At 40.0% G+C, this 24,356-nt stretch overlaps 1 protein-coding gene across 4 annotated transcripts; it reads left to right on the top strand.

Moving 5' to 3' along the window:
• Positions 1-193: 193 nt before the first annotated feature.
• On the top strand, positions 194-23,527 carry GTF2H1 (general transcription factor IIH subunit 1). 4 transcript variants are annotated; one of them, XM_018076067.1, is made up of 16 exons: positions 194-463; positions 3,346-3,514; positions 5,330-5,522; positions 7,942-8,104; positions 9,773-9,866; positions 10,322-10,471; positions 11,490-11,569; positions 12,895-13,025; positions 14,193-14,280; positions 15,622-15,710; positions 16,636-16,753; positions 17,589-17,679; positions 19,116-19,231; positions 20,128-20,220; positions 20,800-20,903; positions 22,476-23,527. In XM_018076067.1, the coding sequence occupies exons 2-15, from the start codon at positions 3,361-3,363 to the stop codon at positions 20,884-20,886; spliced, it is 1,647 nt and encodes a 548-aa protein (XP_017931556.1). In that variant the 5' UTR covers positions 194-463; positions 3,346-3,360; the 3' UTR covers positions 20,887-20,903; positions 22,476-23,527. The 4 variants fall into 4 exon arrangements, with proteins under 4 accessions (XP_017931556.1, XP_008920296.1, XP_017931558.1 ...); XM_008922048.3 differs by having other exon boundaries at positions 20,800-23,527; XM_018076069.2 differs by having other exon boundaries at positions 252-272; positions 20,800-23,527.
• Positions 23,528-24,356: the final 829 nt, after the last annotated feature.

The following is a 24,356-nucleotide window of genomic DNA, read 5'->3' as shown; positions in this document are numbered from 1 at the left end:
CCCTTAGGCTGGCTCACGACCGCGGTTCCCCCCGCCATGACCGGGACAAGCGGCACTGCTGACATCCCCTGTCCAGCTGGGCTGTGTCCTGCTGACAGGGCCCTGCTGCCCCTCGGGTGCTGCTGAGCTGCTCTCGGCCCCGCACAGAGGCCCCTGGGCTGTCCCCGGGCCCGGCTGCATTCATCCATCCCTGCCTGTGTCAGACTGTGCCATTGGCGCAGATATTCCATGATTCTGCGGTTCCCTATGGGGAGCAGAAACCCAGCAGCAAGGTCTGCATCAGATCTGCCAGAGCTCACCTGTCAGCCCATGCCCACCCTGACCAAGTCGGGGTTATTAAAATGTATAAACATTTCCTTTATCTCTGCTCAGAACTCGGCAAAACCACATGAGAAGAGACTGCAATGAAATGCTGGTAATGGAGAGCGTTCAGAACAGGTGTTGTAACGAACAGAGATGAGAGGTACCTAGTTATTAAAGTGGTCAGGAAGAGTCACTCTGATAGAGGAAGGATAGCTATTGGAATTTGACAGTTTTTCTAGGAGCTGTGTTTGCTCCCACAGAGCTAAGAGGGGAAGGCTTATAGGTGGGTAAGCAAACAGAACCTTTTTTTTCAGTCTGTGCCAACACTAAGCTTCCTGATACACTTTGCCAATTGTAAACTGCAACTAATGTCCTCAAGACAGGCTCAATGATGAGCCACACCTCATGGGTTAGGGCTGCTGATTGATCCAAGTGCTTTTAGAACTATTGACCATCAGTTGAAAAGGTCTGCTGCTGAAGAATTTAAAATAACCTGTCTGACCTCTCCATTCTGGAAGGTACTTGAACCAGAGAAAGGTCTGTCTGTAATGCTGCAGCAGATTAAAATTATCACTTCAAGCTGTTAAATAACAGCATTTCTCTGCACACATGTTGCAGTCCTTGCCCCTCTGAGCAGCAGTGTCATCATCCGCAGTCCTAATTCCTGGAAACCTGTGTTGATAAATGTAGGGGTTATGAGATTTGGGCAGGCACAAGTAGAGCATTGATGGCTCTCACCCTGCTGCATAGTAAGCCTTATATGTCCAAAAAAAAAAAAGGAAAACGAGTTGTGCACTGTGTGTGCTTAGCGAGGACTTAGCCTTCCCTGTAGGAGACCATTCTCATGCAAGATCTCTATTTTAGAATTTAGTACTTCTTGTAACAAGAAGCCATTTTGTTTTCATTAGTGACAGACGGTAACCTTCCTAAATCCTGCTTATTAATAGGGGTTTTTTTGTTCTTTCTGATGTACTGTTCGAAAGACAGCTCGGGGTTTTCTCCATTTTGGGTAATGCTTGCTGTGCTCAGGAGTTGTATCATCCCACTTCCACTGTAAATGACTGCAGGAAAAAGAAAGCACAGCAAAGATAGAAAGAACAGCAGTGAGCCAGCGTGCTCACCCTCCGAGAAGGTGGAATGAGCCAGTTGTGGGATAATTGTGTGCTCACAGATTGCACACTGTGGGGTACTGTGCTAGAATGGCTGTAAAGGAGAAGTTGGTAGCTGCTGATCCTTTGCTTCTGTAGTTGAAAGACTGGTTGTAGGTGGGTGAAATGGCATGGTAGGAAAGCAAAGCAACTGGCAATCAGAATGAGCCTGACTATGGGAATGCTTTCCTTTTGCTTGCTGTTCAGTGCAGGTTTAATTCCTTTTGCATTCTGTGGCTTTGGCTCCACTGCATTGGATAATAATGACCTTAAAGGACTGTAAAGTAACAAAGGGAGAAAAATGTCAAAATCCCTAGTCTTGCATATGTTGAGGTATCCAGTCTCTTAGAGTCTGTGGCCAGCTACCCTTTTCCAGTAAGGATAAGATGCAGATGAGAGACTGCAGACCTGCAACAGGAAACTACACAAAAGGGTTGTGTGAATAGCACTGAAAGGGAATAATGCTGCTGGGGAGACTGTAATGGATAATGCTACGGAACACTCCTGAAATCATGCCATGCAGTTTTCTTTGAGAAAGAAGTATTAGCAGGGCTGCTCTGAATGTGGCACAGCGCGTTCTAGTGACTGCTGCAGTGGTGCTGATGTGAAACCCCACAATGAGCTCAGCATCACTGAACCCTTTGGCAAAGCTTTGGATGGCTGGAATGGTGAAGGAGTAAAGCTTAAGTGCAGAGCCCTTTTGCCATGAAGTCTTTCCATTCAGTATTTTACATAAATCATTGGGATGTCGGCTTGTAAGACTTCTGCTGAAGAGAATGCTACTGTCCAGATTGTCAGAGTAAAATATCCCAGCTTGCTGCTGGCATGTTTTTAAAGACAATTAGAAGCATGTGAACTTAAATGCTTAGAATTATCATTTTGTGATATCTACTAGTAGTGTGATAGCTGATGCAGGTTGCAATCTCAAGTTTGGTGTGGGCCCCAGCAAATACTACAGGTATTCTAAAACACATGAAACATGCATATCAGCATTGGCAAATACTACTTTGCATATCAGTAGTAAAGTATGTGATACACAAAATACAGCAACTGGACATAGTAAACATTTTCAGCAAACTTACCAAAGATGTAAGTTTTTGACAGGTGTACAACAGTATGTTGACAGAGTACAGTTATACTTGCAGTGTCCTTAATCTCCTGAGAAATTTAAGGCTGTAGGTTGAACCTGGAGAGAGCAGTGATAGTGACTGCTGGGGAGAACAACGCAGCAAGTATCAAAAGGCTTGTGAAAAATTATCATTGTGCTGTAGTATTTATAACATTAGTCCCTCAGACTTTGGGGGAGAGGGATAGGAAACTAGCCAGCTGCAGTCAAATGTGCAAAACATTGTCCAAGCTTTGGGCAAAACCCACCACAATAAGAACAGCAGTGTCACTGGGCTGCCTGGTCTTTAGCACAGCGACCTGAAAATCCATGATTTTTCACATCCCTTGTATCTTTCCACATTCTGAAATGACTTAGCATCTGCCATTCCCATTGAAGAAAGGAATTGCTGCCAATACCAGAAGAGATTTGGAATTTATGAATTTGCTTAGCTTCAGTATTCTTCTGAACTTGAAAAACCAGTAAAGGAACATTAAACCTGGAAAATTGAGTTATCAGTTTAAATGTAAGATTCATGGGCCTTTTATTGGAGCAAAAGCAGTATCGGCATATAATTGCATACATTATTTAGTTAGCTGGGAGTATTTTGTTTGAATAAATTTGCTGATTGTACTGACAGAGGGAAGCATGTTTATCTGAAATGTTTCCAAAATTTGAATGCATGAACAAGTAAATGTGGACTGTAATACTTCAACATGCATAGGAGTAGTGAAAGACTTACAGTAAAAATAATTATAAATAATCAGCTCAACTATATGTTTCTAATAGCTCATTGCAGCCACAATGGCAACATCATCTGAAGAAGTGTTACTGATTGTAAAGAAGGTACGTCAGAAGAAGCAGGATGGAGCTCTGTACCTCATGGCTGAACGGATAGCATGGGCACCTGAAGGCAAAGACCGCTTCACAGTCAGCCATATGTATGCAGACATAAAATGTAAGTCAACACTTCTCCTGTTCCAGCTTCAGTAAGCAGGATTTTGACAAATATTTAAAGATAACCCGAAGCTCATATGCCATATGGCACTAGATATAGGTGAGGAAGGTTGCAGAGTAGCTTTGACCGGGCTACTCTGTGAAGCAGCAGAGATCAGGACTGTGGTGAAGTATCACCAGTCTAAGGATGCTACTGCAGAACTTCTGTAGTCTTCAAATGTTTAACTTATACTCCATTTAATATTAACTTTTGATAGACTTCTGCAATAAATTGAACAGAAAAATAATCTATGCCATATGCTTGTGGAGGGAAGGGTGGGAGGAGGGTTGAGGAAGCGTATAGGATTTTCAGAGTCTTAACACAGAAAGTATCTGGCATGTCATCTGTTAAACTCAGCATCTAAAGCTGTTTCAATTTTCATATAAAATGAACTCTCAGTTTTATTTTCATCCAGCAGACCATAGCTTCAGAAGTGTCAGCTTCTGTAGTTTGGCCTAGCTAGTAACATTCTGAATAAGCATTTGCTGTTGCAATAGCAGAGTACTTGCAAGTCAAAACTAAACAGTAAATGTCTATAGCATGCTGCCTTTTTGGCTCCAATTAGTTCTCATATTTTATGTGCTGTAATGCCAAAGAAGGAATAAAAAGTAAGTTGTGTGCGTCACTTGGTGGTTTAGTGATTATTGCTGTTTAAAGTCACATCAGAGTACTGCAACATGATCAAAAATGTGTGATGAATCAGAACTAAGATGCTATTTTCTTAAAGATGAATGTAATAAGGAGTTTAAAAACCCTGTTCACCTATAATAATCAACTTTGCAAAGGTTTTATTTAGCTATTAACTTACACTTAAGCAGCTTATATTTTAAATACTTACATGTATAGGCACTGAAGTATTCTTAACTTAGATGAAAGATGCTCTTTTTGTCATCTAAAATAAAAAAAAAAGGTGGAACTTATTTGTAAATTTGTAATAGAGAAGATGATTTAGTGTTGACATCTGGTTCCTGTCTCCCACTTGCACTGGAGAAAGGGATAATATTAAAAGTTAGGTTAGTGCCATTTGCAGAGCTACACTGAAGTCAGTATAGCATAAGACTCTATAAGCATAGCTGTCCCAGCCTCTGCTCCCTCTGGTTATGAGGATGGAAGCAGGAATTAAGTTTTTCTTATGAGTCATGAGGGTGTAGTAGTACCTTGGAGGCATTGGTGATCAGCTTGGGAAATAATAGTGGCTAACTGCACTTACCTCACCTCTGGAAACTGGGATCCAGGCATGCTGCTACTCACCCTGTCTCTGCTTTCCTACCACTGTCCTTCTGTGGAAGCTGGTCCAGCTGGAAAAACAAAAGGGGGTACTTTTCAGTGTATCAGTTTCTTTGGTTCAGCTTGCTACACAAACACAGCCATACAAGAAAGGCAGCAGGAAGAAGTGGAAAGGGGGAATGAGGTTGTCACCTTTCAGCAGCAGTCTGGATTGGCTCCAGGTCGAGGTGTCCAGGTGATGACAGCTGCATTTGTGGCAGTTTCCTAATGGAGGTTGTGGGGAATGCAAAGTTGAATCAGGGCTCCTGGGCAGGAATTGAAGGATACTGAGCAACAAGCTGCTGGTGTCTGTGTCTTGTGTTTTACCGTGAACAAGATGCAGGGTTCAAAGTAATTCAGGGGGAAGACTGACTGTTCCACTTTCATGGCTGGAATTCACATTCAGGATAATGGTATTTAATTGGATGATGAGGATAACTGCTTATAAGCAAATACTCTAGGGAAGACAGTTTCTTGTATAAGCTTACTGTCTGTCTCTCTGCAATCTAGGCCAGAAAATCAGTCCAGAAGGTAAAGCAAAAATTCAGCTTCAGCTGGTATTGCATGCAGGGGACACGACCAACTTCCACTTCTCCAATGAAAGCACAGCAGTGAAGGAGCGAGATGCAGTAAAGGATCTTCTTCAACAACTGTTGCCTAAGTTCAAAAGGAAAGCTAATAAAGAACTTGAGGAGAAGAACAGGTAAAGGGAAAGGAACCTAAACTTTGTTGGATTTTTTTTCTTCTAATTGTTAGCTACCTATCACGTATTTCTGTCAACAGTTGTTGTTTCAACATCATGAGTGATACAGCATTTGTTTCCCTAGTAAAAATCTCCCTGCTTTAAATTTAGAGGCAGTTCCTTGGACTTGCGTAACTGTCACATGTTGAGACTATACTTGTATTCTTAGTGACACGTTCTTGAGGTGTAAATGCAGCCAATCTGCTTTTTTTCTTTCTTTCACATGGCTATGAGAGCACCCAACTTGCAGTCTCTCTCTTTTAGTCCTCTTAAATATACATGTATCAGTTAGAAAAGCTGCTTGAAAGATTTTTTTTTCCTTTTCCAGAAGTTTTCTGGAGCTTTGTGATTTTTTTTTTCCTCCCTGTATAGCCTCTTCCCCCTCAAATCTTCTTTTCTGCTGTTTTATAGACTTCTAAATTGTTAAGTATTTTCATGTCTCTCACTTGAGATGCAGAATGTAATTTGGCATACAGGATGTTTATTCTAAAAAATGTTTTGAGATGATGTTGAGGATCTACATCCTTTTCCCAAAAGGGCTAAGATACATTTCCGTTCCTTTAAACTGTTTGTGTTAAACCAGTCCTTGTGGCCATAGAGCTCCCTTCTCTGAACTCCTCAAATGAGTTTCACCTCATTCTAGTGTCTGCTGTGAATCCTGTATCTACAAGCTTCCATTTCCAAAGACTATTCTAGCTTTGAACTTAGATAAGTTAAAGCTAGATTTTTCAAAACATGGGAGCATTGCCTCATGGGGCAGACTGGATCTTTAAAGGGAGAATTCCCAGCAGAAGGACCAGAGCCCTAGTGCTGAAGCCGTGACACATCCAGGATTAACTGGTTCCAGTACTGCAGCAACCACTAGGGTCTGCAGCAGAGCAGCCTGCTTTGGCACTATTCCCATACTCATTTCTTTATGCTACGTGCCTCATTTCTAACAGTATTGGTATTTAGAACATGGGCAGTCTGAGCCCTGAATCCTTGCATCCTTAAATGGAGTTTTACGGCATCACACCATGAGGCATCAGGAGCTTTTCTAGTTACTGAAAAACCAGAAGCTCTGCACATACTCAGCCATAGTGTGTTCTCTTGAGGATTAGAAATCCAAGTCTAGTGATGGGGCTTCATTAGCTTAATTTGCAACAGATAAGGCAAAAAAGTTTCAACCTGGAAGGATACTGCATCTAGAGTCTCTGCAGCACTGCCTTCATTTGTTGATATGTGGGAGTTGGGTATGTACCAAAATTCCAAGCTGTAATGAAATAATTAGAATAACAGACTGCTTTGTGCTGCACTAATTTGTAAGAACTGCCACTAATCCGTATCTGTACCAACAAGAAAAAAATGGAGAAACCTTAGTGGTTAAAACATAATAGGGATGTGCTGCCACAAAGCTTTCACTTCCACCTCGTCCTACTTCATCCTTGCAGCAGCTACAGACTTTCATTCTGTCCAGATAGCACTTTATCCATATTCTTCCCTAGACCATGTACTATGTATTCATAAGATTTCTGATTTTTTTTTTTGTTATTTGCAATTGATCAAGACCCTGAGGTACACGTTAAAGATTGGTGAGGTTATTGGCTGATTCCCCAAAAATAGCCCAGTGGGTTTCATATAAGGTACACAGCTGTATGCAAAGCTGCTTAAATGTGATTTTACTGAAGATTCTAATGCATATACAGTCTTTGCATTTTGGGTAGTAAGGGTGATACTTGATATTTGGATGATAACTTTTGTAAACATTGCACCCTGGTGGAAGTAGTGACACTGACTGTGTCTGTAGCACTTGTGCTGCGTGTGATAGTTCAGTGATAAAGATCCTGCTGTCACCCCAGAAACATAAATGAACAAACAACTCAGATTAATGTGTGTTTCAAGGTATCTTATTCCATGCATATTTTGTAATCTATACTCTTGCACTTAAACAGAGATATGTAACTACTGAATTTTAAGATCTTAAACCAAGAATTGGACAGTGCTGAAATCTCTTTTTTTCCATCCATCATACTTTTCTTATGGAAGATCAAGAAAATTCCTTGTGCTTTTACAGTTCAGGAGACTCAGTCCTGGATGTGCAAAGACACAAGAGCATCAGGATATTTAGGACAAGACGTTAATCCCACGTTAACTTTTTCTTAGGCATTACTGTTTTCTAACATTCAGTGCTATTCCTTAAACATTTTTTTAGTCCTTTCATAAGTCTTTTGAGACAAGTGCTGCTATTGAGGTTGGTTGTTTACACAGTCTTGTTAAGAAATGCACAACGTTTTGAAAGAGAAGTTGGTTTCTGTTCCTTTTGTGGACTCATGTTAGTTGTGGAAATAGCAGTGGTTTATTCTGCAGCGTTTCAATTCTATTCAATACATTCTTTTACCAGAATGCTGCAAGAAGATCCTGTTTTGTTTCAGCTCTATAAAGACCTTGTTGTGAGCCAAGTAATCAGTGCTGAAGAATTCTGGGCCAACCGTTTAAGCCTGAATGCAGGGGATAATTCTGCAGCACCTAGTAAGCAGGATGTGGGCATCTCTGCAGCATTCCTGGTACGTTGAACCTCTAACTTAAAGGATTTTAGAGCAAACAAATTTGGGAAAGTGAGGGTTCTGCTTATGTACTTTATTCCCATACACCTCAGTGTTGTTCTTTCTGGGTTCCACAGCCTAACATCTCTCTGCATAATAGGCTATTGCAAGTGTAAAGGAGAAAAAAAAGTAAAAGTTTTATGCAAATCTGCAACCTCAAAATTTTGTCAGTTTAAGATGCCCAGTTTGACCTTTAAATTGCCTGTAGGCAGATGTTGTTTGTGCTGCTGCTCTGCCTTCCATGAAACAGGAGTATTGTTTCATATAGAGTCACTAGATTACAGTGTATTAGCTCAATAAATTAGAAAGTGTATCTGTAGCAGCATTGACATGCATAAATGAATGTTTCTGCCCGAGGGTTTTATTCCCTCCCCAATTTTTTAAACTGGTACATGCTTTCAGCTACTTGAAGAACAACTTGTATATCTGAAAGCTCATTTTCTCTCCTCTTTCCCTAACCATCAGTTATTTTACCCATTTGTAGAAGCCATGCTTCAGTAATCCCAGTGCAGTTTAAAAGTAATCTACGTACAACTTCAGATTCCTCACTCAGAGACATGTTTCTACTTCTGCAACACAACTCATTGATATGAATCTTTAGCTGGAATCCCACTTCCACTTTGTAATGCACACAATGGGTTTAAGAGGGAAAGAGGAGGTAGGAATTGTTTTACACTTCAGCTGCTGTACAAACATTTGTGTTTCTCCCCCTGGAAATACCTGAATCAGTTACCAAATGAATTTGATTGCTCTGATTTCCTGTCTCCTGTTATTTTTATGCCTTAACATCAATTAAAAAAAAATCACAACCAAAAAAAAAAAAACCACCAAACCTTCAAAACTGAATCTTTCTTAAAATAACTGGTTGTTTTTATGTTCTCTGCATTTGCGAAGAAGAAAACTTAAGGTATTTGTGTGTCCTAGTTCAAGTTAAAGTTACTATCTGGCTCTGCTCAGAATGAGTGTTTCCCTAGGAAGAAGAGGGACTTTAGGTGCACAGGAAAAGGAGGAAAAGGTGGCAGCATGTGCAATCATGTACTTTTCCTGTTACTCATAATTGGATGGAGCACTTGCTTGCTCCAGAGCTTCCTGAAGAGATCATTGAGATCTAAGTTGAAAGTTCTGACTAACGCTAACTCTGCATTTTTAAATTCAGTGTTATTTATCAACTACACTAAAATGCTTGTAATATATAAGGAAATAAGGTGTAAGAGCCATATATCCTTTTTTGTCGCATCATTATTGTTGCTGACTATTCACTGAATTGTTGAGTGAACAATAACAGATGAGGCATATACAGTAAAGATACCTATTTTTACTTTAGAAGGAAGATATGTTAAATTAAGCACACCTTCTTTTGACCAGTGGAGTTCTCTTTGCTTTCTAAAGCCTGCAGTCTACTTGTTGAATTTTCCTTTAAGTGGCAAGTATAATAAAGTAATAAATGCATGCTCTTTCAGTTCTCATTCTAAAATACCTATTACGATTACATTATGGATTATTGGAGGAAGAAGATTATTTTCTCTGCAGCAGAGCTTGTTTGCAAGATGTCAGCTTTTTTTCCTTTTCCAATTACAGAAGGCATCCAGACATGACTGGGTTTTTTTTCCCCTCTGTGTTTTTTCTTAGGCTGATGTACGGCCTCAGACAGATGGCTGCAATGGTCTGAGGTACAATTTGACTTCAGATATTATTGAGTCCATATTTCGAACATACCCTGCAGGTAAGAACTATACCAAACACATGCATTTAAGAATTGGGTTTTTACTGTCTTAATAGGGAAAGACTAAATGTTAGTCTGCACCTGGAAGTATAAGGGACCATATTTTCAGTCTTCTGGATGATTTTTCCTGCCTTGTTAGAGGGATGGGAAGAAGCATATTCATATGTTTCTGAAAATGACTGGTACTCTGGCAAATCAAACTTCTTGTGTGGAGGCAATTCAGGAGTGTTCAGGCCACTGTTATGTGCACTTCTTTTCAAAGCATCAGTAAGCATTGCAGGGCATAAAGGAGTACCTGTTGCTCATGCCTAACTACTGCAGTCCCTTCCATTTAACGGGCATGAATAGAGGCAGCATTACCCAGAGAGCAAGCAAGCCAGCAAGGAAATGTTAACATAAAATGGTGTATAAACTTTTGTGGAACAGTTTGTAATTGTTCTTGGTTTTGTTCACAGTGAAAATGAAATATGCAGAAAATGTTCCACACAACATGACTGAGAGGGAATTCTGGACACGATTTTTTCAGTCTCATTATTTTCATCGGGACAGGCTCAATACAGGCTCAAAAGACCTCTTTGCAGAATGTGCCAAACTGGATGAAAAAGGTGAGCTGTTTGTTTCTGCAGTAGCTGCTACACTCATGGAGCACAGCACTGGAGAGGTGTATCTAGTAAACCTACCAATGCTGAGGTCAACAGTTTCCTTGTGTTCATAGACATCCTGTTTGGTGAACTGGAAAGTGAAAGCCATTGCAAGTTAGCTACAGCTTTGCTATTCTGAGCATGTTTCATAGTAAGTGCATTTCTTGAAACAAATTACCCTTTGGAAAGTGGCAGCACTAGAAATAAGCTATATTACAACTTATACAATAGTAGAGTCAGTGGTAAATTCCATAATTTGCCATCCTACTAGATTGATTATGCTGTAGCATCAGTTACTATGGAATAATTTTCTGTACATAGTCTTTGTTTTGTGGTATGTGCACAATTTATGACAGGTACAGCTTTTTGTTATAGATGGGGATTTAGTAAACAAGACCTGTATTTGTCCAGATTGTCCAGAGGAGTTGCCATCCCTGTTCTCTGTCAGTCTTTTTAATGTGAAATCCTAAAATAATATCTGACTTGAGTTTTTACTGAGCTTTTGAGATAGATTTGTGATGATACAGAAATGTGGAGAGTAGGGATCACTTAACACCGTTCCTTAGTATGTATTCTGGCTAAGGAAACCATTCTGTTAGGAATGCAAAACCTTTCACCTGTCACCAGATATAAATTGTCATTTTACCTAGGCAGGGCAGAGAAACAGTGCCAAAATTAGAGGAAACACAATTGAGGCTTCCCAGTAACTGCATATCAATTTATCTTTTTTAATCAAACAGTCTTCAGTAATGTGTAGAAGTTGGTGAAAACTGGGCAAATTAGTAGGAAGATCTTTTACACTAACATCCCACAACTATTCCTTATTTTAAAAGAACTTGGAAAAGGGTTTAAAGTTTTAGTCTCAGTGTTACTTGGGCTTCTGCAGAACCTTTGTCTTTTCCTTTTAAATATTAAATATAATACAGTAATCCCACAATTATTTCTATTTGTTTAGATGCCTTTTTTTCTTTGTTTCACACAGGGTTAAAAGCAATGGTGTCTCAAGGAGTGAAAAACCCCCTGATAGATTTAACAGCTTTGGAAGATAAATCCTTAGATGAAGTAAGTATAAGTAGTTGGGGGAAAAAACATAAAACAAACAAAAGCTCCAAAGAAAACCATGCCCCCTCCTTAGTTTCATTTAAGGAGTAAATGGGTCCTTCTTTTAAAATATCTACAAATGCTAATTCTAAACCAAGTCACTTATTAGGCCATTGCATTGGTTGGGTACTCAACAACCCTGCTGTTGTATGTGTGTAAAGAAATGGACACTGTGCCCATGAACTTGTGTGCCTCATGTCTGGCTTGGTGTGCAGGGTGCAAATGGAGAATTACTCTTCTACTTAGCTTTTTCATCTAGTGTACTCTTTGATTTTGTTCTACCTTTTAGAAGCTGTGACAATGTACAGAAGAGTAGCACAAAAAAGGAAAAAGTCTTTGATTTGTTCTCACTTTGAACACTGCTATTAGTTTTGGCCTAATGTTAAGGACACTTTATACAGTTTTCTTAGTTTAGCCCTAAATACTTTTTTTGATAAAAACATGATTTAACTTGAACTATTACCTGCCTCCAAGTACAAGTTAAAACAATTTATATCAATGGTGTACCATGATGTGAAATAACTTAAAGATCTGCTTTTCTGCAGCTGATTTAACTGAAACTTTAAGTTGTAATTAATAATGTCACTGCAGTAGTTTTTTTGGTTGTTTGGTGTTTTTTTTCTTTTTTCTTTTCTTTTGTATGAGACTTGTCCAAAGCTAATAGTCTGAAACCATGAGTTTAGGATAGGTGTGTTTGAAGTGCTCTGCAAACTGCCCTGGTTTGCTTTTGAGGCAGGTTAACTGCAAGCATGAAACTGCCCATGGGGTAAAGTGAGTTGCCTTCAGCCACCTGGTAACTGAGGAACTCTGCCAACAGTAAGGCTTGAGGTTTCCTGAATTCCTGGTGGTATTACATCCTCCTGACAGATGTCATTTAGCCTATGGGCTGCTGCTGTCCCACTAGGTGTTGAAAAGAGGTCAGTAAAACAATTGCTAGCTCTTCCTTGCCTGTGTTTTGTACAGGTGATCCTTAATTTTTTTTTAAGCTAGTTCTGTTTTTACTTATAACAGGTCACAGTCTTATGAAATGATCTGTTTATCTTTTTTGTTTTTTCTCTCTGACACCTCTAAATTGCCAAGCACTAAGAGAACAAAACAGTCACTGGAAATTTTTCCAAGTACATAAGGTGATGGTGGGGCAAAGGTAGGAAAATGATGCTTCAGACGCTGATGCAGTATCACTGAGTGGAGTGCAGAGGAGGTGGCACCCAGACTTCCTGACTCAAGGGAAGACAGAATTGTCCTTCTCTGGGGGCAGAAGGTAATTAATGTTGTTCTCTTTGTAGGGCTATGGTGTTGCTTCTGTGGCCTCTACATCAAATGCCTCAAAGTCTGCTAGAGAAAGCAGCAATGCTGCCATCATAAAACGCTTTAATCATCATAGTGCCATGGTCCTTGCAGCTGGCCTCAGGAAACAGTAAGTTTCAGGGTTGTGTAAAAGCTTTTTTGTTACAAAGTTTAAGGAATTTCCAAAACAAAATTATGTCTTCCACAACTCATCCAACTTTCTCTTTTAATATTTATGAATTAATTATTTCTATCTAGAGACGAAAATACCTTTAGGTTCCATTTTACTTTACAGAAGTTTTTCAGAGCTGTTTGAAGTGACGAATGCTATTGTTAGCCATGTTAGCATATAAAGCAGACTAGAAAGCAAAGAATGTTTCCCCCTTAGATCTCTAGCCCTGGTGAACAGAATTAGTTTTCTGTTCACTGTGTGCAGGTGAGGGCTGGTGCAGGGAGTTCCTATTGCCGGCCAGCAGCGGGTCTACTGGGGCTTCCTGTGGCAGGGTGCAGGGATGTAAGTAAATGAGGAAGCAAAAGAACAGTGTGGCACAGGTGGATCCAATGAAAGATTCCTCTGGTGCAGTACCCTGCCCCAACCAAAAACGTGTTAAGTGGTTACATATGTTTACAGTGAACTTCGCAAATGAAACTTCTTAACAGAGGTACAAGATGGGTTTGATGTGATCTGCTCTGCAACTGGTTTATGGGCAACCGGCAGGGCATTCATTACTGCTCTACCCAAATCCTACAGACCTTAACTGTGAGAGATCTTAGTTAATACTTCCTTCTGGTAGCTGGGCTCCCTCATATTGTTTTTCTGTCTTGCACAGACCAAACACTGGGCCTTAAACAATCTCTTCTGGGCAGTGTGTGTTTCTATTTCTCAGTTCAGAAAGGGACAAAAGGATAACTATCCTCCTGGAACAGTAGTATCTCAGGACTCCCAGAGCTCTGCTAATACCTGGTTGCATAAGAGTGTATACAAAGTGTTTCTAATCTAGCCATGATTTTGCTGTGTCCCACATGCACTGCTGGCATGCTACTATTTCTGAAGAGAGGGAGAAGCACTTTCCCCTGCTACTGAATTTCCCTTGTGACAATCAGGGTTAATTTGAGGAATTGGTTCCTTCTATCTACATCAACTGCTAGAAACAAAGGTATAAGGGGAAAAAGTTGACATACAGTATGTGAACGTGTATATAAAGTTTTTGAAACAGATGTATTTACTTTGTCTCTAGCTTGTATCTTAAGTTTCCTGTGAGGTGAATTCTTCTTAATGCTGTTTCTCTATTTTAAGAGAAGCACAAAATGACCATTACAGTGAGACCAGCAGTACGGATGGAAACTCCAGGGATTCAGATTTCTTTCAGCCACCACTGAAAAAGGTATTAAGTCAGCTAATGCAATTCTGATTGAATGGAACTGGAAACTCTGTGTCTCAAAAGATTGCTCAAAGTTCCTTACTTGTTTTATGACATATCTGAAGTGAAACCTCTTTAGCCCTGTTTAGAAGTATATAGAGTAAGAACCTGACAGCCTTTACCTCTGCTAGTACCTCTGTACCTAACAGAGGCTTGTACCGCTGTTAGTAAACACAAATAAATTACACCTTGAAGTATTGCTCTGTTAATCTCTTCATTAGTGCCCAGTGAAAGTAAAAAAATCCAACATGGTTCTGATTGGACCCAGAAATCTAGTTATTTCTATTTGCTGCAGTTCTATTTTTGGCCTGCTCCCTTTTTTTTTTCCCCCCTCAAATGCCTTAAAACTTCTAGAGAACATCCATCAGAAAGGGATATTGGTGTTCAACCATCAATATTAGCCTGTCAAGCATGTTGTTTGTAGATGCTAAACTGGATGATTAAACTGGAGCATGGCAGGCTTCATCCTAAAGTCAGAAGCTGAAGTTGAACTGAAAGTGTAGTTGATGCCTGGTGTACTGAAATACAGGGCAACAGCCTGGCTTAGACTAACTATAGCAGCTCATAAAGTGGAAGAGAGTACTGTAATTGCTACAAAATTGAAATGAACACTCCCTGGAGTTGACAGCCTAAACAGAAAATGCCAAAAGGACTCCAAACTTTGCTATATTGTGAGAAAATGTTGTAGAATACAGTATGTTGTTAAATGTTGGGATAGTCAACCGCTTTGCCTTTCCCCAAAAGCTGCAGTTTTTACTGAGCATAAAAATGATATACCAGAACTAGAATAAACATGATGAAAAGGGGAGTGAAAGAGTAGCAGGAGAGCAGGAGATTTCAAAAGCTGTTTTCTCACTGTACAAAGTCCGATATTGCTGTGCAGTTACCTCTCACCATTAATGCTCTGCCCTGCTGTCACTGGGTAGCTTTGGTAATTGCTGTGGTTTTAGTCTGACACTCTTGTACAACAGCTATTAAATCATTACTATTTCTGCTAATCTGGAGTTAGATGGACATAAATATCAGAAATAATTATCTATATAGCAGAACACTTTTTGGAAGTGGCAGGGACTGACAAGTTTTGGCCAGAATCTGCAGAAAAGCAGTAGTGCCAAGACATCCAAATGGCACAATCTAAACAATATTGTGTTCTCTCTGGATGATAGATATGAGTCATTCCACACTCTGGTTTTCTTTAAGATTTTAGTAACCGTTCTGCTCAAACTCAGTGAACTGGAAGAAAGCAGTAGATGTATGGAATTCTGTCTTCATTTGTAATGTGTATAATTTTTTGGCTTGTTTTAGGTGAAACTGCAGGAGGCCATTGAATATGAAGATTTATCAAAGAATAATGGCGTTAAAACTATTGCACTAAACTTAAAGAAGTCTGATAGGTGAGTTAAAATATGCACAGTTATTTCGGCATGGTTAGTCTAGCAGGTCTCTCATCACAGCCTGCACACAACCAGCTGATTTAGTCTCTACTTTACCACCCTTAAGCGTGTTTAGGCTAAGTTTAGAAACCTAATATGAGCTCTTGCATAAACCAGTTTCCAAGTAATTCCCTTTTAAATTTGTATTTTCATTTCACAGAGTGGTTGGGGTTCAAAGGGACCTCCTGAGATCACGTAGTCCCAACCCTTCTGCTCAATTCCATCTTGCTTTTCAGAGTGTTGAGTCTCTGTAAGCCTCCCTGAATGCCTTTGACATGTAATTTCGTTGGAAGTCTAACAGACCTCCGTTCACAGTTCAGCACTTTGCTACAGCTTTCAATGGAAAAATGTATGTGTTACATGTGAAAATATATACGATTCCAGGGAAATTCCACTCCCGGGCAAAAAAGCGCAATCAGGATAGTTTGGACTGCTCACTGGTCTTGGATTTTTCTAGTAGTAGTCCTCTTGTTTCCTAAACAAGAGTCTGAGAAGCAAGATGTAACTTCAGAAACGGAGTGATACTACAGGAAAGAGAACAGTTCCAAATGTGCACCTAACTTCATTTAGCTCAGTGTCAGTTGTAAGTGATGTGAATTGCTGCACTTTAAGGATATTCCCAGAATTAGGTGGCACAGGTAGATTTTCATTAGCAAAATGATGATCACAGATTCAACAGTGGAAGCTCTTATTTTGCTGCCATACCATCTCTAACCCAACCTCTCTCCACATGGCAATGTATTGTACTTTGACAGTACTATCTAAACCTTATTTACTGACAACAGTTACAAAGTATCTAAAATTAGAAACATTAGAAGAACTGAGTTTGGCCTCTTGCTTTACCAACACTCTTATTAATGCACTTTTTCCTTTTCTCACCACACAGGTATTATCATGGTCCAACTCCAATTCAATCACAGCAATATGCAACCAGTCAGGATATAATTAATTCTTTTAATAGTATTAGACAAGAAATGGAAGCATATGTCCCTAAACTAACTCAGGTATGGAAGAATACAAAAAAAAATTTCCCTGTTGATGTTGGCATCTTGCTTTCTGTATAGGTTTGTGTCTCACGTGTACTGGAATTCTAATTTTTCAGGGTAAACTTAAATTATCTCCAGTAGTTTTATGTTACCTGATTTAGTTTACAACTTTAGGCAATACCTTTTGAGCTATCATGTTTAAGATCTACGCAGTAGGAAACTGAGTCATTGCTGATGCTCAGTTATATTCTACTGTTCCTGCTTTCTTTTGAGGAAATGACAAAGATATGAGGTAGTAAAGCAGGACAGTCATGCACAGGCCAGTGTATTGATCCCACCCTCTGAAGTTTAGGATGTAATAGTCTTAGAAGGTTATAGTGAGCAGGTTTGTAAGTGAACTGGTTGCTTGCTCCTAAATGCACTTGGTAGGCTATTGATCTCACCATGGGCTGCACAGAAGCTGTGTCCTGGCACCTGGAGGGCAGCACAGCCCTGTGGCCACTCTCCCCAGCCAGTGTCTGAACTACCTCCATTAGTAAAGCAGCCACAACTGTGAATGTGTCACCCTTCTGTACAGTAACTCTCTGTCTCACCTCAAAGTAGCTGCACAGCCTGTTCCAGTCCTAGGTAAAGAAAGGGTTTGTTTTTTTCATAATTAATTGGAGAGCTTTCACTGCAAATGAGTATAGCACTTAAAGGCACTGTGACTAATTCTGGAGAAGAGCTGACTGTTTGCCTGAGCTTCCACTGCATCTGTTCAACCAATCTTGGCCATTGGGGTTCAAATAGAACTTAGTTAAAAAAGATTTTTTTGGAAAACATGAGCTGAAATATTTGTTCCCTCTCCCTTCAGGTTCTTTCAAGTGGTGATGCTGCCAGCACTATTGCAGTCCTGTCACCTGGAGGAGCACTTATGCAGGGTGGAACACAGCAAGCCATAAACCGTAAGGATTTAGGATGTCTAATACTTTAATAGTATCTTATTGCATTGCACAGCAGTAGCTGGCTTGCTGTTTCATCTCTCTCTTGGAATGTGTTACAGTGATAAAGGAAATTATGGAAATGTGTAGCTGGAGTAGTACCGGGTTACAACAAAAAAAGGAAAGCAACAACCCAGCCAACACCATGAGGGTGGTACTGGCTACACCAGTGCTGAGGCAAGTGAGCAAGAGGAAAATTTTACAGAGCAAGTAATGAAGGATGCATTTGATAGATACTAAGTCCTCTTACAGATACTGGGTTTTACTTGTTCAGCATTTCTTTTCTGATATTTTTTTTTTCTGGATTGTAGAAGATGCAGGCATACCCTGAAAGCTCTAAGGAAGCAAGGTCTAGATCATTGTCTGAAACTAGGTTTTTTGCAATCTGATTTTAAGATCCACACCTTGCTGTGAAAAAGGCAACTTGAAGACTGCAAGGGCAAATCAGATAACCTCTCCTTCTCACACCTCCATGCAAGCACCCCTTTCCCTGTTGTCACATTCCTGCCAGTTTGAGTTCCTGTCTCTGTAGTCTGACAGCAGATGAAACTCTGTTCTCAAGATTTATAATAGTTTTCCAGTTTATCTTGTGTTACTTGCTCTGAAAGGCAACAGAAACTAAATCGGACAGCTGAAAAAGCAAGTATGAGTTCTTTATGGTAGTGAAAGAAAAGGAATCAGCAAGCAGTGGTGAGGCTTTCTGCCCATCCCAGTTGACATTCCAGGTGCTACACTTCACTTTGAGCCTGACCACCACTTTTTTTTTTTTTTAAAACAACCTCATCCTAGAGTTTGCTCTTCACTGTTCAGTTCAGTGTGCTTCTCCTCATCCTCAGTGATTGCTTGTGCTTTTTGTTTGGGTCTTCATGGTTGTGGTTCCTTCCTTGTTCTTGAACCCTGTCGCCCTTTCTTCTTTAAGAGTACCTGGGATACAGTTCCTTTTTCCTGTCTGGATTTTTCATTTTCCACACACTGTGACCATATTCTCATTGCCAATGTAAGACAGAGGGAAAAATTTGCTGTATGCACCGCACAGTGCTGTGAGCACAAGGTGCTGGTCCTGGAAGCAGTACTGCCACACTGTTAGAACAATACAAATATACTACTTCTAATCCTGGGTTAAGGTTTGGTGTCCATTCTTTGCCTGGCATGGATCTCCCTGTGTAGCACACAAGCTTCCAAGTATAGAGCCATAATAATAGCAGCTGAACCTGATCTAATAACTGCCAGTAGTCCTGATCTAAGAGCTGCTGAGGGATGAGGCACCTCGGTGTTCCCTGCTGGCCAGCCTTTCTGTGATTCTAGTGGGAACATACATTGCTGACCTCCTTCATTAGCCTTAATTCTCACTTTTCATAAGACAGTTTGAGTGATGTAACAAAACCTTTTTCCTGTTGCAGAGATGGTGCCAAATGACATTCAGTCTGAACTAAAACACTTGTACGTGGCAGTAGGGGAACTGCTACGACACTTCTGGTCCTGCTTCCCTGTTAACACGCCATTCCTAGAAGAAAAGGTAAGGCGGAGCTTCCTAGCGTGGCCCTGGTTAGGACGTGGCCAGATCATGGTTTAGAATGACTGTCATTATTGAAATATAGAATTAATACATGTGCCTTAAATCAGTGCAGCTTTTACTCATCCCTAAAACTGAAGGTCACAAAACAGTGCAAAACATTAAGTTTTTCAGTAATTCTGCTGATGCTGTTTAGTTAAAATCACCCTTGTTCCTGCCTCCCTGTTAGCTGCCTTTGGAGCAGTTGCTGTAAGCCAGTTTCAAGCAGATTGGTCAGCTCTGTTGCAGCTGCAGCGTTCTCATTCCAGTTTAAAACACAGAAACAAAAGCCTCTCTCCCCCAAGGCCAAGAAATAACCTTTGTAGTGACAGTTACAAGCAAGTTTTCCTTATTCTTCTATCCATTGCAAAACTCACTGTCATACCTTCAGAACACACACTGCTTTTCAGAACTAAGGTGCAGACAAGAAGAGATGTCTGTCTACAGCCAGGTATATATGTATTCTTTCTTTTGACCTCACATGGAAAAAACAAAGATAAAAATTTGCATTCAGGTATTTTTGTATGTCTGCTGCAAAACATGGCCTGAAAATCCATGCTACAGTCTTTACTTGAAGCAAAAAAAGATGTTTTTATGAATAGCTTTATCTATATTTAGTGTTAACTGATGGAGTAACGATCAGAGTGCCACACTGCACTTGCCTCAAAAATAGATATGCACTCAAGAAGTGTTAGAGACTGATATTTGAATAACTGTTCTTTCTTAAATTACTCATACCTGAATTAGCCCCCTAAATTAGTTACAAGGTGTTCTGTTGGAGAGCAATCTGTTAAAGGAAATGAAACTTATGTGTTGTTACAATACTTCTGTATTATGATACTGGTTTCTGTCTTTCTCAGGTTGTGAAAATGAGGAGCAACTTGGAAAGATTTCAGGTTACAAAGCTCTGCCCATTCCAAGAAAAGATTCGGAGACAGTATTTAAGCACAAATGTAAGGGGAAAGTACTGTTTAATTATGTGGGTGCATACTAATAATTTCAATCTTAACTATTAAGGATGGTAGCTTTGTTATTTTCTATTCTAGGGCATTCTGAGTTTTTTGTTAACTAGGAGATCGGCAGAGGGAAATTAGGTACACAGTTAAGCATGTTGTCTCTCCCCATCTAACTTGCTGAGTGATGCCAGCAAGTGTCAAGAACTATAAGGTGAAATTACTCAAGTGAGACAACAAAGGGGAAGCAATGTTTCATTTTCCACTTCCACCATGAAGTAGAACTTGAGCAACTTCAGACTGTCTCCCACCATGTCAGACATGAAGTGGTTGCAGACTAAATAGTGGAACAGACAGCATAATCAGGTGGCACTTCCCTGTGACCTTATCAGCTTAGCAGCTCTCTGCACTGCTCCCCCTGTGGATACTTTGCAATAGAGCCTTTCTCTGACGCACCTCTGATTTTAGTGAGGCTACTTGTAGTGAATAAAAGAAGAATCCAACTGATTAGCAAAGGAAGGGGAGGGGATCTGTTTTTCCAGTAGCTAGGACAATTTCTCTCCCTCTTAAATGTTTCAGTTGGTAGGCCATATAGAGGAGATGCTGCAGACGGCCTACAACAAGTTCCACACGTGGCAGTCCCGGCGCATGCTGAAGAAGACGTGAAGGCGCACGCTGTACAGGTCTGAGAGCAAAGCCTGCAATAGGGTAGGAGTACAGCCTAGGTATGTCCAGATCAACTTAGAGTTCTTGCAGGAAGACCTGCAAGCTGTGGACTTCTGGAAACGATGCTAACTGAACTTGCACATTTTTGAAAAAGAACTGAAAAAAAACTTGAAAACTAGGGAGAAAAACAAGGAAGAACCAAAACAGAAGAGCTGAGGCGCAAAAATATTTAAAAGACACTGTTTACTGCAGTTACTCAGGAACTGCTTTTGATTTGCATAAAGAGCTGCTTTCAGAAATAAAAAATTTAAAGAGGGTGTATTAATAAAATTTGTTTTACTGTCTAATTTTTTTTTAAGAAGTGTATGGCACAGGGTAGATCTCAAAAGTTTTTCTTCACTGGATTCTGACATTTTATTGAATTGTTTGTACTTTCTGCAACAGTTTAACAATGGTATCTTAAAACATAGCTGAGACTGTTTTTGCTTTAAACATCTGGGAGAGTATAGCTGTCAGAAGACAAGCTCCTGCCATATGTTTCCCCACCAATTGGAAGCAAGAGGCATTGCACTGAAAGTTGTTCATGGTCTGGGGTCCCTAAAGGTACATGGGGGCAAACTTTTGCCTGAAGTCTTGGATTTTTATGCAGAATTTTTTCAGCCATCAGTTTTGCATGTTTTCCTTTGAGTGCAAGTGTGTGCTACTGCAATCCTTTTTTTTTAAATGGTGGCATTTGTTCTGAGGAGAGAATGCATTTTTAAAAATGACGTTAAATAAAGTTTCTTACAAAAGAAGTCATTTATTTTCAATTCTTAGGCAATTTTTATTTCTTCTCCTAAATCTGTTTTCCTTCATTCTTCCCTTTTGACTATTATACTGTTTTTGGCGAATTGATAATCATTGCGAAGAGAAAAATGTGTTATCACAATGTCCATAGATGTTGGGAATCTGTGCCATACTTTGTTCCAAATAGAATCAGTTCACAGTTTCAGACCAACTTGTCTTGTGTTAAATGTGACTTAAATGCAAAGTAACCCCCTTTTCTAGAATATATGCAGTTTAATGCCATCCTTGTATTTTTTTTGTCACCTTGACTGTACTAAAGCCCAGTATGGGCTACTGAACTTTTTTACTTAAGACTAAACGTGACTGTTAAAAATGCATCTACTACAAAGACAAATCAGAGCGACAATATGTATTCAAAGCAAGCACAGCAGTGTTCAGTACAGCAGAAGAAATTCCCATTAGCCTGCATGATGGCTTAATGGCTATGTTTTGGTATGATGCTAAAATATGATAGTACGATGTTGGGTGGATAATTCTTGCAAATTCCTACAGAAGATGTGTTGGTGTAGCCAAGTTGGTGCTTGTTCTGTGCTGCTGCTCCATTTATGCAAGAGGGGTTTTTTCTTTCACTGGTGTGTGGAAGTCAGCAGCTTCTTTTTACCCTTTTTTGCTTTCAGATTTTTGTATTATGCTATAATATTTTGGTAAAAGCTGAGTTTCAGTTAAATGCCACTGTCTGCACCAAAGTTCTGTTTGGAAATGTGTGCATATTGTTCAGCCTAGTTCCCTGTCTGCCTTTGCAGATTGATGCATGATCCCTGCTCTGTGCTGTTGATGTGGTTCTGCTACAAGAAATGACTGGACTCAACATGAGGTGCCCCTTGTTCTTGACAGGGTGGAAATGTCACTAGGAACAAACAGATGTACGTACAACATTTGGGGGATGAGGTGCACATCTTATCAAGAGTTACCTCTCGTGATAACTAAACTATTTCTCTAAAATTTAGGCTTAGGGGTATGGCTTTATTAAGCCAAATCCTCTTAGGTGCAGGCAGCTCCAGAAAGAAAGGGTAGTTTGTTCTCCCCCGATCCAAAGCATTTGATCTAGGAATTCTGTGGCCAAATTTCAGCTGTTTTGTGAAAGCTAACACACCTTTCATCATATCAGAGGGCTAGGGTCAGGAAAACCTAAAATGTCTGATTTAAATTCTAACTGTGCCTGAAGCTATGAACAACGCATTTAAGTATTAGACTGCACTGAGACTTCACTAAAAAATGTATGGGACAGTTTTGAACATGGAACTAATTCACCTTTAATTGGAGTCAGTATTTAGTGTTCTTGGAAAGACTGGGCAAAATGGTTAGCATGGTGGAAAAGTTTCAGTGCATCACAAGAACATTTTACAGTCCAGAGGACTGTCGTTCATAACCATTTCGGGGATGGTGTTGCAATAGCTTTAAGTTACTGTAGTGATATCAGGCTATCAAAATGTACCTTAATTAACAGAACTAGGGGGGAAGAGGACTATGATACAACAGTTTTGCCTAGAGACTGTACAGGCAAGGCTGCTATGCACTTCATATTGCTTTTTCAGGTATTGTGGCAATAAGGCACAGGCCCCTCCTCAAGTAAAGGGAGGTAAACTAAATATTCTTTCTACGTTATGTTCCCCTTTTCTGTAGCATGGTCCAAAACACAGATTAATTCCTTGAGTTTTGAAACTGAATCATCATGCATTATATTACTATTGGAATCTTTATACTGACTTGTATTTTTAATGAGAATTCATAAAACTTGTATCATTGGCATTGATCTAAGATTTGTAGAATAAACCCTACTGAATTCTAAAGTGAAGTCTTCTCTAATGCTTAGGCTGTGTTTTCTGATGTTGAATTAAATCCCAAACAGGCTCCACTCAGGTCTAAATTGAGAGAACTGTGTATAAATAGCTCAGCTGTCCCTTCATGCTGGTAGAAGCAGTCAGGAGCAAAAGGGTTACATTACAATTACTGTCAAATTGTTTCATTTTTAAGGGTTGAGAATTTCTTCTGCCACACAAGGAATCTGTACCATTACCAGTGCTACTGTCCCTCTGTTCCTCATCATACAAAATCCAGTCTAAGTCTCCAGGGATTACTATTCTGCCTGTTCCATATATTGATGTAGCAGCTGCTGGTTCAGGAGAGCTGCACAGGAGCATTGTCAGCCATTTTAATCCAAGGTTCACTAGTAATGGAGAAAGGATAATGTAAAGCAGACAGCGGCCCTGCTTATTTGTAGCCTGTGAATTTCAGCAGATGAAAATCCTTAGGTGCACCACAAAAAATGCTAGGCTAGTCACCTCTCAAGAGCTCTGCCCCAGTCAGGGATAGGAGGCAGCAGCCTTTCACTGCAGTCACTTCTACAAGTAGTTTCTTACATGCTCACAGAGTAGCCCTCTAGACTAAGATCTGCAGCTTCCTAATGTGACAAAACTGTGGCCAAGGCCCTGCTGTGCTTTCCCAAATTGATAACTTTCCCCAGCACTCCTTTGTTTAAGATGCCTTTTTTACAGCTACAACTATTTTCCTTATTTATACTGTAACTACATCCTTACAACTTCTATCATGACATGTTATTAGCTAGAAACCTTCCTTTATCCTTGCCAAAACTCCTATCAAACAGCTGCTTTGTCCAGAAAGTC

This window comes from Manacus vitellinus, unplaced genomic scaffold (genome assembly GCF_001715985.3).
Source record: "Manacus vitellinus isolate BGI_N305 unplaced genomic scaffold, ASM171598v3 scaffold_30_pilon, whole genome shotgun sequence".
NCBI lineage: Eukaryota > Metazoa > Chordata > Aves > Passeriformes > Pipridae > Manacus > Manacus vitellinus.
This window is presented reverse-complemented; position numbering and strand designations above follow the sequence as displayed.

Bases quoted from the DNA above. Each gene is read 5' to 3' on its own strand.
- GTF2H1 (XM_018076067.1), top strand. From the start codon at position 3,361: ATGGCAACATCATCTGAAGAAGTGTTACTGATTGTAAAGAAGGTACGT. The intron at 8,105-9,772 runs GTACGTTGAACC...GTTTTTTCTTAG, and splicing joins GCATCTCTGCAGCATTCCTG to GCTGATGTACGGCCTCAGAC. The intron at 19,232-20,127 runs GTAAGGCGGAGC...TGTCTTTCTCAG, and splicing joins CGCCATTCCTAGAAGAAAAG to GTTGTGAAAATGAGGAGCAA.